Source organism: Trachinotus anak, unplaced genomic scaffold (genome assembly GCF_046630095.1).
Source record: "Trachinotus anak isolate AG129_WGS33_773 ecotype Australia unplaced genomic scaffold, CSIRO_AGI_Tana_v1 ptg000033l, whole genome shotgun sequence".
NCBI classification, from domain to species: Eukaryota; Metazoa; Chordata; class Actinopteri; order Carangiformes; family Carangidae; genus Trachinotus; species Trachinotus anak.
Window position 1 is genome coordinate 7,841,532 of NW_027273884.1, and position 15,291 is coordinate 7,856,822.

General features: G+C 43.1%; 1 protein-coding gene across 1 annotated transcript; it reads left to right on the forward strand.

Annotated features, from left to right (window-relative positions):
• Positions 1 to 14,099, forward strand: LOC139613997 (NLR family CARD domain-containing protein 3-like). Its single transcript, XM_071471058.1, has 10 exons — positions 1 to 499; positions 2,078 to 2,209; positions 2,322 to 2,462; positions 5,938 to 6,016; positions 6,171 to 6,399; positions 6,676 to 8,476; positions 8,593 to 8,766; positions 10,171 to 10,344; positions 12,628 to 12,674; positions 12,837 to 14,099. The coding sequence occupies exons 2-10, from the start codon at positions 2,121 to 2,123 to the stop codon at positions 13,364 to 13,366; spliced, it is 3,264 nt and encodes a 1,087-aa protein (XP_071327159.1). The 5' UTR covers positions 1 to 499; positions 2,078 to 2,120; the 3' UTR covers positions 13,367 to 14,099.
• Positions 14,100 to 15,291: the final 1,192 nt, after the last annotated feature.

Sequence of the window (15,291 nt, forward strand, 5' to 3'; positions counted from 1 at the left end):
CGGCAGTTCACAAACCAGTGGGTGACGTCACGGTGGGTTGCCACTTGGTCCAGACTAATGGAACCTCCAATCTGCCTCATCAGTTTGTCAATCATTCCAGACCAGGCATGTCAATCAAATAGGCCTGCCCTAAAAAATACCACTCTTTAACAGCTAATATCAAATTAATTAGAGAGTTGTTTTCAGAGGGACCATGAGGAGGATTCCATTCAGGAGTGAATTTGGGCAATGACACCTAAATGAGTGGTGTAAAAATTGTATTCACTGAGTATTAAAAGTTGGCGCTTTTTGAATGGGAGTCTATTGGCGCCAGAATTTTTACAGCCCCCAGCGGCCCTCAGTGGTATTGCACTTTAAGGCACTAAGGCATTGACTTCACTTCTCCCCCAGTGGACTGGAGTCCACGCCCTCTCTCTCTCTCTCTCTCTCTCTGTGGGCGTTTCCTTGCTGAGGTTTAGTTTCACTTTGAACAGAGGCAGACTGCTATCTCCATCTGAAGGTAACGTGAGCAGTTTTTAATGTTTTACTCGTTAACACAGTCTGTCGCTACCTGAGTTACCTAACGAGTTATTGTCGTTATATTGTTGTGTTATGACGGTGTTGTTATCGTAACGTTATTATAATGTTATCTAGTGGTGTAGTCTGCGTGAATACGCCATGTATCCACCAATAAAGCTCCAGAATTCCCGTATGACCACCTAAAAATGCACAAGGATATGTTAACGTAGTTTTGAGACAGAACTTGCATTCACAGTAAACCCACTAAAACAAAGTACACTACACCACTGATGTTATCATCAGTCAGACCTATCATTCTGGACGAGGCAGGAGGAGTTCTGTTCTCTGGATATTTGCAGTAGAAACGATGCAATAAGAGTAGAAGCAGAGATAGTTAATGGTCAGTAGTTGAGCAGAGAGTCGTTTTTACAGTGGTTTATTGTGTTTTCCAGCCTGAATCAGCCTGTGGAGGAGGCGGAGATTAGCCGCTGCTCTCCCGCTGTCTGAGCCGCTAGATGCGGTCTGAGCTCGGCTGTGACTTTCTCTGTGGGTGAATGGTCTGTCACTAGATTACAGACTACAGACTACAGGACTGGGGAGGACTCGGTGTGGCGGGCCGAGGGGCTGACAGGGTTTATTTTTGGGAGGTTGGTGACGTAATAAAAGTCCTCCTGGTTCTCCAACAGAAGCTGTCAGTGGAAATATTTTACTGAATGTGATCAATAGGTAATTAGGATCTTAATTACGATTTTTGTATTTATTGTTTTCGCTTTGGACAAAGGATCAGGACCTTCTAGGTCCAACTCTACCTGACTTCCTGACTACTTATGACAAGAAAGCATTCCAGCTGCTCTGGGAGGTGCTTATATCTTTATGAATGTTTACAGTGCAACTGAAGCTGTCTGTCAAAAAAATATTTGGTATTCTCACTGAAGTGATGCTTCAGTGAGAATGCTGTGTCTCTGTTGTTTGTTGCTGATACTTAATGCAGGTTCAGACTTTAGCAGTAGACAAGGTAGGAAACTGCCTGGAGTCCCAACTAAAAGGTGCTCCTGACAGCTATAGATGTATTAATAAAACATAAAATGACAAAATGAAATGAGTCCTTTACAGGAAGCTTTGCAATAATTAGGAATTTGGCTGTAATGGTCACCATAAAATGGTTCTGTGAATGATATTTTTATTTTCAGTGTCAGTGAAATGACTGAATGCTGTGAAATTTGAGGTGAAATAAATTCAGTCCCAGTTGTTGTGTGTGAAATAATCAGCTGTAGCTTGTTGCATAAAGTCATTTTCTACAGGGACACTGTAGATTCAGAGACTGTGTCAGATAAACTCAGTGGATCTCAGTCTGTCTGTGTCACTGCAGCTTCATGAGTCCATCCAGTGGACTGATAGTAGAAGTACAGCAGCTTCCTCTTCCTCACACTGATGTCTAACTGCATTCAACTGACACTGATATGAACCAGAGAAGAAGAGTCAGTGGTGGAGCAGCTGACATTTTTACAGGAGAAATTAAGTGAAGGAGGATTTCAGTTGATGTGTAGATGAACGATTTGTATTTTGTCTCCACATGAAGGTAGAAAGTGTGTGTGAGCTGATGTGGATGTGAACTCATCAGCATGGATCAGTGTAAGGACAGAGAGGAGGGAGCCCCTCCCTCTAAAACCACTCTGTGTGGGGACCATGAGAGCCAGACCAGAGCTCAGAGGTGAGATGAGGATCTCTAACTGTCGATGACTCTTCTCCATGTCAGAGATCAGCACTCAGATCACTGCTCCATCAGTATTCACACTCAAAGCTCTGTGTGTGTTGTGTTGAAGCCCAGAGCAGAAGCACACAACAGACTCTGCTGGGCCCGGGCCTGGATCTGGACATGTACCCAGCTGTGTGTCCTTAAAGAGTGGCTGTTCTAAACAACATTACATTGATTTTCAAGGACAACAACCCTCTGCTGCAAAAGGGTAAGCTGTTACTAACATAATGCAAGTATAAAATAAGTTTATTAAATGTGTTTATTCACAGCATCATTCTTCACATACATTTATAATCTTAAATCTGAAAGCTGTGCAGTAAAACCATTCTTCACACCGAGACCTGAATTGAACATTTCCTATACACACACACACAGGCACACAAAGGCTGCTCGATTATGGCAAAAATCATAGTCACAATTATTTTGATCAATATTGAGATCATGATTACTTAACACATTATCTCACTGGGTTTGGAAACACCATACCATTGCAAACATATTACACAAAACTGACTGACCATTTTAGCAGGCAAGTTTTAAAGGTAAATTCCTATACCTTCAAAGATGATTTTGATTTTTGTTGATCAAAGGTAACACTTTAAATGTGAACGGAACCACAAAATGTTCTTTAGGCCCTGATCGAGTGCGTTTTGCAGGTTGCAAAACACAAGGCACACAACGCTGCCATTTCTGTTGAAGACTACACTTTAAAGAGGGAACAGGGTGGTGCATTTTTCTTGTTGCAAGGTATCCACTGAATCACCCGTCTTTAGCATAACCTTGATTTTGTTGAGCAGTAAACCCACAGATCGTGTTACTTAAATACACTGCTCAAAAAAATGAAGGGAATGCTTAATCATCACGGTCTAACACTAAGTGCAGTGGACCCTGGGTTCCTCCTGGTCCAGGACAATGCCCGGCCTCATGTGGCCAGAGTGTGTAGCAGTGCCCCAGACTAACTTTTTTCACTACCATCCCGAAACAATCCCAAAAAACACTTTTAACTGTCCCAAAGTGAGTAGATAGTAGATAGTTAGATGTATGCTGCCTGCTGCACTCCTGTTTCTGCTCCTGATAAAACACATTAGTCTATGTATTTCTGAGTATTTCCTAATATTCAGGGATGGAAAGGAGATAAAAATCGGCCTTGGATTTTTGTCTTAGACTGACTGACCAGAACCACCTGGAGCCGCCTTCACATGTAGCCCTTGTCACACTTTACAAGAATCATATAGTCAACAGAGGATTAATTAGGATGATTTCTAGAACAATACTTGAAATAGAACAACTGGCATTTTTATTTACTGGCTTATTTTTATTTTTTGAAGTTTGTAGCCATAAGAGTGAGATATAAGAGTTCAGACTGGACAGTACAACAAGATCCTGAGAAATAAACTCAGACTAGATTCCTGTTGTCTTCTGTCCACTGCTTATTGTGTAAAACTGGACCCACCTCCTGTGTACTGGGAGCTGTGGTCCGGAACCCACTCAGCGGCTCTACTCCTCGTGTCTGTCTGCACAGTTACTGCTGCTGGATCAACAACTAGCCTACTAGAAACATCTGGATTTTCCTGGATCTTCAGCCATTTTTTTACTTTGTTATTCATGTAAATGAGTCAGCTGATCATCTGATCTCTCTCCCTCCCTTGTCCCGCAGTTAACTCAGCACACCAGGAATCCTCCTGTGTCTCCAGATCACCCACTCAGTGCCCAGTATTCACAGAACATGAATCATTTCAGCACCGACACATCCGGTGATATTCAGTGATAAAACACCACAGTCATATGTTGAAATATGATAGTTTTTGTAACAACACGAGAACACGCACTTCAGCTCAGCACTCGGTTCAGATCCTTTCATCCTGGAGGCATCCTGGCTTCAATTTCTGTTCATCCCGAACACATTTCCTATCATCCCCGGGACAATGGGACATCCTTAGTCTCAAGCCCTGGTGTGTAGGGAGTTCCTGGATGATGAAGGCACTGATACCAAGGCACTGATACCATGATGCACGTTCCCCAAACCTGATTCCAAAATTGGCGTTGTGTATTGGTGCATCCAATGCTGCCAAGTAGCGCCACAGGCTGTCTCACTGATCACCTGTTGTTCTCACATCAGCTCAACAACAGCTTGTAAATTCTCACATACATTCTCAACCCTCTCACCTGATCTGCCTCTTTCAAAAATCCCCCCATGGATTAATGACCACACCCACTCTAAAAGGAGAGAGTTACACAAAGTGGAGTGGAAATGGAAAGCTCACAAACTTCATGTTCATCATGACCTTATGAAAGATTTAATGAAGAGATACAATGCTGCAGTTAATGATGATTGAGCAACTTCTCCCTGATATCCCAGGATGCCTAGAATCCAAAAGTACTGTTTAGAACACTCAACTGGATTGTGAGCAGCTTCAAATACTTTTTACCAAAAAATAAATAAATAAGATCCCAGGCTGACAGCACCCACCCTCACAATTTACCAGTTCCAGAACCAGTAAGTTGCAGATCATTATGCCTCCTTTAGCTCATTTACACCGGTGTCACTAGTCACACTCACTGGGATAATAAAACAAATGAGGTCTTCATTTTGCTCATTGGATGTGGTCCCCATAAGACTACAGAAGTACCTCTCAAATGTGTCAGTTGTTAATAGCTCTCTGACTTCTGGCTATGTCCCTGCCTATTTTAAAACAACTCTTATTGAACCTCTCCTTAAAAAAAACTTACTTGGATCCTACCACTCTGACAAATTGCAGACCTGTCTCTAAACTCCCATTTCTGTCCAAAACTTTAGAAAAAGTTGTCTTCAAACAGCTATTGGCACATTTAACAAATAATAACCTTTCTGAAATATTCCAGTCTGGCTTCTGTTCGCTCCACAGCACTGAGATGGCTCTTCCTTAAGTTTGCAAAGACCTCCTAGTGGCTGAAGATGCAGGTTATTTCTCCATTGTAGTTATTTTAGACCTCAGTGCTGCCTTCAACACGATAGATCACAACATACTTCAACAGATTGGAGAAGTGGGTAGCACTCAATGGATGTGGTCCTAAACAGGTTCAGGTCATTGGTTTCTTGGTGTCAATGGCTGGCTCAGTTTCATCTTCTGCTAATTCACCCTATGGAGTTCGTCAAGGTTAAGTCTAGGGTTCAGTTTTATTTTCTATTTATATGTTCCCTCTCTGCAACATCATCCATCAATACAATGTTCATTTTCACTGCTATGCAGATGATACATAACTACACCTACTAATCAGAACCAGTGACCAGTCCAACATAGCAACCCTCCACAACTGCCTTAATGATGTAAAATACTGGATGTCAGACAATTTCTTACAATTAAATCATACAAAATCTGAAGTCATCATACTTGGTCCACCAGCAAAAAGAATTAAAATCATAGAATGCTTCGGTCAATTAACAAATTGCATTAAGCCATGAGCCAAAAATCTTGGAGCAATTTTTTTTTAATCAAGATCTGTGTTTCAAACCCAAGTTGAAAAAAGTTGTTCAATCATTTTTTTCTCACTTGAGAAACAAAGTAAAAGTCTTGATCTGCATTATAAGAAAGACTTGTCAGGAAAATCTTCTGATTCAATATTATAACCAATCAAAGGACCTTTACTTTGTGTCTGTTTCTGTGTGGACAGATGTGAACTAATTCTTCATGATTCCTCCACAGAGTGGACCAGGAGAGCACAGAGGTTCCCAGTGGTCAGTCTGCTCAGCAGCATCAAACAGACCTGGACTCCATATTTATGGTCTGTACATGTACAGACTACTTTCACATCTGCTCACAATAATTTCCATGCTGCACTTTTAGACCAGTGGATTTTCAGTCTGTCCAACATGGATCTGATGTTTGGCTCCATGGTTTTAGTTTGATGCTGTCACTCATATAGTTTTCTGTTCCAGCTGCTGGAGGAGAACATGGTCACTTTTGTGAAGAACGAGCTGAAGAAGATCCAGAAGCTTCTGGGTCTAGACTACTCAGAATGCTTAGAGAGTCAGAGCGAGGATGAGGAGGTGTTGGACGGTGAAGATGAAGAGCAGAGGAGGAGCATCCGAGAGGCATTTCTGAAGATCACACTGAACTTCCTCAGAGGAATGAAGCAGGAGGAACTGGCTGACTGTCTGCAGAGCAGTAAGAGGATTTCTCTCTTTTTAGCCACTAAAACATTATATTATAAGAAACGTATCATTCAAGCATTGACAATGACACAGAGATTTCCTTCCTTGTTTCTTTGGACCAGTGGCTGCCTGTTTGTCGTGCCGTCGTTTTAGGAAACAGGACTGCAGGGCAAGGGGCAGTGAGAAGTCGCTAAGAGCATGAATTTGTTTGGACTCTCACTTGACCCTCTTGCAGCTGAAAAAGTTAGATATAATGACTTTTAAAAAAGGTGTGTATGTGTTCTTCCAGAATCTCCAGCTATGTGCCAACCTAGACTCAAAGCTAAGCTGAAGGAGAAGTTCCAGTGTCTGTTTGAGGGGATCGCTAAAGCAGGAAATCCAACACCTCTGAATGACATCTATACAGACCTCTACATCACAGAGGGAGAGACTGTAGAGGTCAATGATGAACATGAGGTCAGACAGATTGAAACAGCATCCAGGAAACCAGACAGACCAGAAACAACCATCAGACAAGAAGACATCTTTAAAGCCTTACCTGGAAGAGATGGACCAATCAGAAGAGTGATGACAAAGGGAGTGGCTGGCATTGGGAAAACAGTCTTAACACAGAAGTTTACTCTGGACTGGGCTGAAGACAAAGCCAACCAGGACATACACTTCATGTTTCCCTTCACTTTCAGAGAGCTGAATGTGCTGAAAGAGAAAAAGTTCAGCTTGGTGGAACTTGTTCATCACTTCTTCACTGAAACCAAAGAAGCAGGAATCTGTAGGTTTGAACAGTTCCAGGTTGTGTTCATCTTTGACGGTCTGGATGAGTGTCGACCTCCTCTGGACTTCCACAACACTGAGATCCTGACCGATGTTACAGAGTCCACGTCAGTGCACGTGCTGCTGACAAACCTCATCAGGGGGAAACTGCTTCCCTCTGCTCGCCTCTGGATAACCACACGACCTGCAGCAGCCAATCAGATCTCTCCTGAGTGTGTTGACATGGTGACAGAGGTCAGAGGGTTCACTGACCCACAGAAGGAGGAGTACTTCTGGAAGAGATACAAAGATGAGGATCAGGCCAGAAAGATCATCTCCCACATCAAGACATCACGAAGCCTCCACATCATGTGCCACATCCCAGTCTTCTGCTGGATCACTGCTACAGTTCTGGAGGATGTGTTGAAAACCAGAGAGGCAGGAGAGCTGCCCAAGACCCTGACTCAGATGTACATCCACTTCCTGGTGGTTCAGTCCAAACTGAAGAACGTCAAGTATGATGGACGTGCTGAGTCAGATCCACACTGGAGTCTAGAGACCAGGAAGATGATTGAGTCTCTGGGAAAACTGGCTTTTGAGCAGCTGCAGAAAGGAAACCTGATCTTCTATGAATCAGACCTGACAGAGTGTGGCATCGAGATCAGAGCAGCCTCAGTGTATTCAGGAGTGTTCACACAGGTCTTTAAAGAGGAGAGAGGGCTGTATCAGGACAAGGTGTTCTGCTTCGTCCATCTGAGTGTTCAGGAGTTTCTGGCTGCTCTTCATGTCCATCTGACCTTCATCAACTCTGGAGTCAATCTGCTGTTAGAAAAGAAATCAACCTCCCACAAGTTTGAACCAAGAGAAGATGAATCTGCAGAGACAAACTTCTACCAGAGAGCTGTGGACAAGGCCTTACAGAGGCCGAATGGACACTTGGACTTGTTCATTCGTTTCCTCCTGGGTCTTTCACTGCAGAGCAATCAGATTCTTCTACAAGGTCTGCTGACACAGACAGGAAATGGCTCACAAACCAATCAGGAAACAGTCCAGTACATCAAGAAGAAGATTGAAGACACTCCTTCTTTAGAGAGAAGCATCAACTTGTTCCACTGTCTGAATGAACTGAATGATCGTTCTCTAGTGGAGCAGATCCAAAAGTCCCTGAAATCAGGACGTCTCTCCACAGATAAACTGTCTCCTGCTCAATGGTCAGCTCTGGGCTTCATCTTACTGTCATCAGAAACAGATCTGGAGGTGTTTGACCTAAGGAAATACTCTGCTTCAGAGGAGGCTCTTCTGAGGCTGCTACCGGTGCTCAAAGCCTCTCACAAAGCTCTGTAAGTGTAGAGATAGTTGGATTTATTCATGATTATATAAAGACACTGCTATATTTTCAACAGGAGAGAAAATACATAACTTGAGTTGTTTTTCTTTTTCTTCTTTTTCTTTCCAGACTGAGTGGCTGTAACCTCTCAGAGAAAAGCTGTGAAGCTCTGTCCTCTGTCCTCAGTCCTCAGTCCTCTAGTCTGAGAGATCTGGACCTGAGCAACAACAACCTGCAGGATTCAGGAGTGAAGCTGCTGTGTGCTGGACTGGAGAGTCTACAGTGTACACTGAAAACTCTCAGGTCAGGATTCAACTGATGACCATTAAATCTCATTTACAGAAGAGCAACAGCTTACAGCAGCTTGTAGTGTGTTTGATACATTAAGATACGAGGGGTGCCAATCAGAGTCAAGCCTGACAAATAATAGTCAAACTGTACAAAACAATAAAGCAAATAGTGAAACAGCATTGAAATACTCAACATAAATAAACTAGCAAAAGCAATAGTTCCACAACTCAAATTAGATTTCAATGTCCAACCAATCAATCAAGGAAGTTGTGTGTGTGTGTGTGTGTGTGTGTGTGTGTGTGTGTGTGTGTGTGTGTGTGTGTGTGTGTGTGTGTGTGTGTGTGTGTGTGTGTGTGTGTGTGTGTGTGTGTGCGTGCGTGCTTTCAGTCCACTCATTAAAAAGTCAATTTTGGTTCAACTGAACCCAAAATAAGTCCAGTTCAATCCAGTTTCACCAAGTAAAGAGAATCAACTCAAAAGTCAGCTCCAAGTTTTACTGCAGATACCCCACAACACCAATTAACCTGGAAACTGCAGGTTGTTGAAAGAGCGGTGTCACATAACAACTGTACTAGCTTTGTACTAGCTGGCCTGGCAGTCCATACATCTCTTTCAAAGCTTGGAGTGCTCAAGTGAAGGGCTCTGGGTTGTGCAAACATGCCTTGGCACCCAGGAGCTTTAGGTGGCCCAATAACAACAGATATTTGCAATGTTAATTCAGGAGGTTGTGATTGCTCAAGAGATTGTGAGCAAAGTTGCTCTCTTTGCTGCTATCAAAGCTAGGCATGGTAGGCTTCAGAATGATCGTAAGTCTCATCTCCCCTGGAGGTCTCCAGTGTACCACTTGTTGATCAGCTCTGAAATCAGTATCTTCAGGCTCCATCATCTTGATTTGATACTTGATTTGGGCTAAAGAGCCACTTTTTTATGCACGGACACTTACCTTCTGGAAATTAATTTGACTGGCTGAATAACACCCAGATGTTACTACAGTTAAAGAGTATGGTGAGTGGAAATAACTCTGGTGAGGTGTTAACATCTTTTCCTGATGGTGGAATGGGTAGTGCTACCAGTGGTCTGCCATTAGCAGACAAAGAAACAAAGTACAGGATTTTACATAGGGATAATATCAAATAATATCAACATGAAACAGTTTTGCATGGGTTAAACATTAAGAATAGAAGAAAACAAAGTGACAACATGTTTCAGGGTCATTTCTACAGGGGATGTACCAACTACCCAGTAACAGTGACAGACCAATTTCTATTGGTGAGAATTTCACACATGCATGTTGGCATGCTGATGTTACCATTGAACTCAAAGCACCACTTTTTCCACCATGACTGTAAACTCTTTTTGACGGCACACAGCAGTATCCTCAGAGTATCTGACGTGTGTTGTTTTGTATGTTTGCAGTCTGTCAGGCTGTATGATCACAGAGGAAGGCTGTGCTTCTCTGGCTTCAGCTCTGAGCTCCAACCCCTCCCATCTGAGAGAGCTGGATCTGAGCTACAATCATCCAGGAGGCACAGGACTGAGGCAGCTGTCTGCTGGACGGGAGGATCCAGACTGGAAATTAGACACTCTCAGGTATGAAGAGGCCTGCATCCACAGACAATGTGTGTCAACCCCAGTATTTTAGTTCATGATGAATGAGTGTAACATAAACAATCAAACATATAGGGTGGCTTTTTTCTTTGCTCACGTAGACATTAGTTGAACATAAAAATGATTGAACATTATGACCATCCGCCTAATATTGAGTAGTTCCCCTTTTTGCCGCCAAAACAGCCCTGACCCTTTTAGACATAGACTCCACTAGACCTCTGAAGGTCTGCTGTGGTTTCTGGCACCAAGCTGTCAGGAACAAATCCTTTAAGTCCTGTAAGTTGCGAGGTGGGGCCTCCATGGATCAGACTTGTTTTTCCAGCACATTCCACAGATGCTCAATTGGACTGAGATCTGCGGATGTGTTCCTCAGATTGTCGACTCTAACGACTGTCGTTGGCACATGGAGCACAAAGGGAACCAATGACATCATCAGCCTTGTGAAAACCCCTCCCAGAGGTTAAATACCTGGGTCTCCACACCAGATAGTTGGACCAGTCCCAGCCTGGTCAGGTGCGAGAAAGAATTGATGAAGCCTCTTGAATGAGAGGTGAAACGTCTTCCTAGACAAATAATCAAGTCCAGTTGCTTTCGATTTAAAACTCCTTTGAGATGTCTGACAGAGATTCACATGGTGGAGTCTTTGGGATCTGCCCCCTAATAGACACTGAATATGATATGCTTAAGTCAAAGATTGGCCAAATATTGCGGGTGGCGAGGCAGAGCAGACCTGGCATAATGTGTGACATATTCATCCTGGTGTCCAGTACAAAACATGCCACTGTTCAGACTCTGTAATGTGCAAATAAACTGATTAGAAAACTGAAGTCAGAGGAGGTGACTTTGAGGTTTCAGTACTTGGGAAAAGACAGTTCACTAAAGCTGGTGGTGTTCACTGATTCATCCATGGAAATCTTTCCAATGGAGGGACTCAAGGTGGGCACCTAATCATGCTTATGGGAGAGGTTGGAAGATTCTCGCCTATATGCTGGCAGTCAAAGAGGATCAGGATAGTTGTTCGAAACACTTTAGCAGGAGAGACTTGGCACTTGGAGATGGCAACGACAGTGCAGTCTTCTTAGCTACACTCTACTCAGAGCTCACCACAGGTGACTGTACAGGCAACAATTTGCCTATTGTGTGTGTGTGTGTGTGTGTAACAGACAACCACTCTCTTTTTGATGCTGTCAAATCCACCAAATCAGTCACAGAGAAAAGACTGACTCGAAATTAGCAGTATCAAGGAGCTCATCAACTCTGGGACTATTCAGCAGATCATATGGTCAGCAACTAAGGATCAGCTAGCTGATTGCTTGACCAAGAAGGGGATGTCTGCACTCGTGCTGCTGAGAGCTCTCAGCGAAGTTGTCTGGCAGCTTAAAAGCTAAATGGACTAAACAAAGACTTTTTCTTTACTGTTCTACTGTAGTTATTAAAGCTGAAACTTTAAACCTGGCTATCTGTTAAGGCCACTAAAAAAAAGGAAAAACAAATATTTTCTTTGCACTGTTTTTCCTTAAAGAGAAAAAGGGGAGTTTGTTATGTGCTATATTTCCCACTGTGCACGGGCGAATTACTTGTATGTTCTGACTGAGGAAGTGCGGAGTCAGTCGTTGTTGTCGTGCTGAAGTTTGAGTAAAGTCTTGAAAATGTACAGTTGTTGTTGTAGTTATTGAGCTATCAAGCAATGTATATGCACCCGGCCATGCACATGATGTAAAAGAAAACGTGATTCATCAGACCAGGTCACCTTCTTCCATTACTCTGTCCCACATTACCTTACATCCCACAAGAGCTGCAGCTCTGACCCAGTCATCTTACCATAACAATTTGGCTCTTGTCAGAGTTGCTTGCCCATTTTTTCTGCCTCCAACACATCAACTTCAAGGACAAAATGTTCATAATAATCATATTGTTATGGCTGATCGGTGTATTTGCTGTAATTTATGCTGTTTGGACAGATCTCTCTGTGTTTGAAAAAATATACCTTTCTGCCCTCTGAGGATCATATCAGTTAAGTCTCTGTGCAGTGACAGGATGTGTTATATCTCAGCCTAGTTCAGCACAAACAGAAAAAATTATTTATTAGTGAAGTATGATGATTAGTTAAAACTGTGCTTGAATTTGACTCTACAGAGAGGAATTTTGAGATGTTTGATTGAAGTTTGTCAAAATGTAATAACATTCTGTGGATGAGAGCCATGTAATGTCCATGTTTACAAGCTGAAAGAGAGTGTGCTGGTCTGACCCCCCTCCTCCTTTCAGGGTGGAGCCTGGTGGAGTCCAGTGGTTGAGGCCAGGTCTGAGGAAGTGTAAGTGTGTTTTTAATTTGATTCATGAAAACAAAGCAGCACATTGATTCATCTTCAAATTGTCACATCACTCATTCAGATCAATGTCATGAGTCATCACCAAACAATAACGGATCAGATGCTAGATCAATAACTGCAGCTGTGTCTTGTTCTCCCCATCAGATTCCTGTGAACTCACAATCGACACAAACACAGTGAACACAAAGATCAAACTGTCTGACGACAACAGGACGGTGACACGTGTGGAGGAGGATCAGTCATATCCTGATCATCCAGACAGATTTGACCACTGGCCTCAGCTGCTGTGTACAACTAGTTTGACTGGTCGCTGTTACTGGGAGGTCGAGTGGAGCAGAGCAGTTCGTATATCAGTGAGCTACAGAGGAATGACAAGGAGAGGAGACAAAGACGACCGTGTGTTTGGATGGAACGATCAGTCCTGGAGTCTCAGCTGCTCTAATGATGGTTACTCTTTCCGGCACAATAAGGAAGTGACATCCATTCCCTCCTCCTTTGTCTCCAACAGAATAGCAGTGTATGTGGACTGTCCTGCTGGCACTCTTTCCTTCTACAGAGTCTCCTCTGACTCACTGATCCACCTCTACACCTTCAACACCACATTCACTGAATCTCTGTATCCTGGGTTCGCAGTCTGGTGGCCTGGTTCCTCAGTGTCTCTGTGTTCAGAGTAGCAGAGCGTCTCCTCGTGTTGAACTGTTCAATCTGTACATGTCTCTTTATCTCACACACATTTTTACATGAATGTATTAAATTATTTTATTTTTTCTTCTAAGTGAGGTTTTGATTCATAGGCAACTTGATCTTTTGAGCCCAAGAGCAGAGAATAAAAATCTTTTAGAGCCACTGTCGAAGTTTCTCAAAGTATTTGAAAACCTCAGCCATGAGTGAGCCAGACGATGTGGGTCAATGGATTATGCTCCAAGAACTGGAAATCAAATGCATCTAGTCAAATTATTAGAGAAAAGTTGAAACTAGGGCCACTTGAATTGGTTGTACATACTTGAAGATGTTTTTCAGTTCTGGAACTAAAGAGGAAACTTAAAGGCTTTGTCAGTACTATTTTTATTAATGGCTTTCAATTGTATCTTGTGACCTTCTTCAGCACCATAAAATGTAAAGTGTTGTTGCTTTGGGGGAGGACTCCCTTCACTGAGTAAGAGACTGACTGAGAAAAGATGGTTTAATGGTTTTTAAAGAAGCTGATGATTGAAAAATATCAATGGTCAGAGATCAGTTTGGACTATGAGCTGCACTTACTGTGAACCTTTTATCAAGAATCTACAGTGTTCCAGTTGATACAGTGCATCCGGAAAGTATTCACAGCGCTTCACTTTTTGTTATGTTACAGCCTTATTCCAAAATAGATTAAATTAATTATTTTACCTCAAAATTCTACACACAATACCCCATAATGACAAAGTGAAAAAAGTTTGCTTGAAACTTCTGCAAATTTATTAAAAATAAAAAAATATAACATGTACATAAGTATTCACAGCCTTTGCTCATTGCTTTGTTAAAGCACCTTTGGCAGCAATTACAGCCTCAAGTCTTTTTGAGTATGATGCTACAAGCTTGGCACATCTATTTTTGGGCAGTTTCTCCCATTCTTCTTTGCAGAACCTCTCAAGTTCCATCAGGTTGGATGGGGAGCGTCGGTGCACACCCATTTTCAGATCTCTCCAGAGATGTTTAATTGGGTTAAGTCTGGGCTCTGGCTGGGCCACTCAAGGACATTCACAGAGTTGTCCCAAAGCCACTCCTTTGTTATCTTGGCTGTGTGCTTAGGGTAGTTGTCCTGTTGGAAGATGAACCTTCTCCCCAGTCCAAGGTCCAGAGCGCTCTGGAGCAGGTTATCATCAAGGATGTCTCTGTACATTGCTGCGTTCATCTTTCCCTCCACCCTGACTAGTCTCCCAGTTCCTGCCACTGAAACACATCCCCACAGTATGACGCTGCCACCACCATGCTTCACTGTATGGATGGTATTGGCCAGGTGATGAGTGGTGCCTGGTTTCCTCCAGACATGACACTTGGCATTCAGGCCAAAGAGTTCAATCTTTGTTTCATCAGACCAGAGAATTTTGTTTCTCATGGTCTGGGAGTCCTTCAGACGGGCTGTCATGTGCCTTTTACTGAGGAGTGGCTTCCGTCTGGCCACTCTACCATACAGGCCTGATTGGTGGATTGCTGCAGAAATGGTTGTCCTCCTGGAAGGTTCTCCTCTCTCCACAGAGCAACGCTGGAGCACTGTCAGAGTGACCATCAGGTTCTTGGTCACCTCCCTGACTAAGGCCCTTCTGCCCCGATCGCTCAGATTGGCAGCCAGCTCTAGGAAGAGTCCTGGTGGTTCCAAACTACTTCTTGTCTTATCTGTCGTGCCTGCGCAGTGTGCACTTTATATGTTTCACCGCGGGAGAGTGGGAAACGTCCTTTCGATTCCTTTGTATGTCTTAACGTGAAGAAATTGACAATAAAGCTACTTTGACTTTGACTTTGACTTCCATTTACGGATGATGGAGGCCACTGTGCTCATTGGGACCTTCAATCCTGCGGAAATTTTTCTATACCCTTCCCCAGATCTGTGCCTCGATACAAT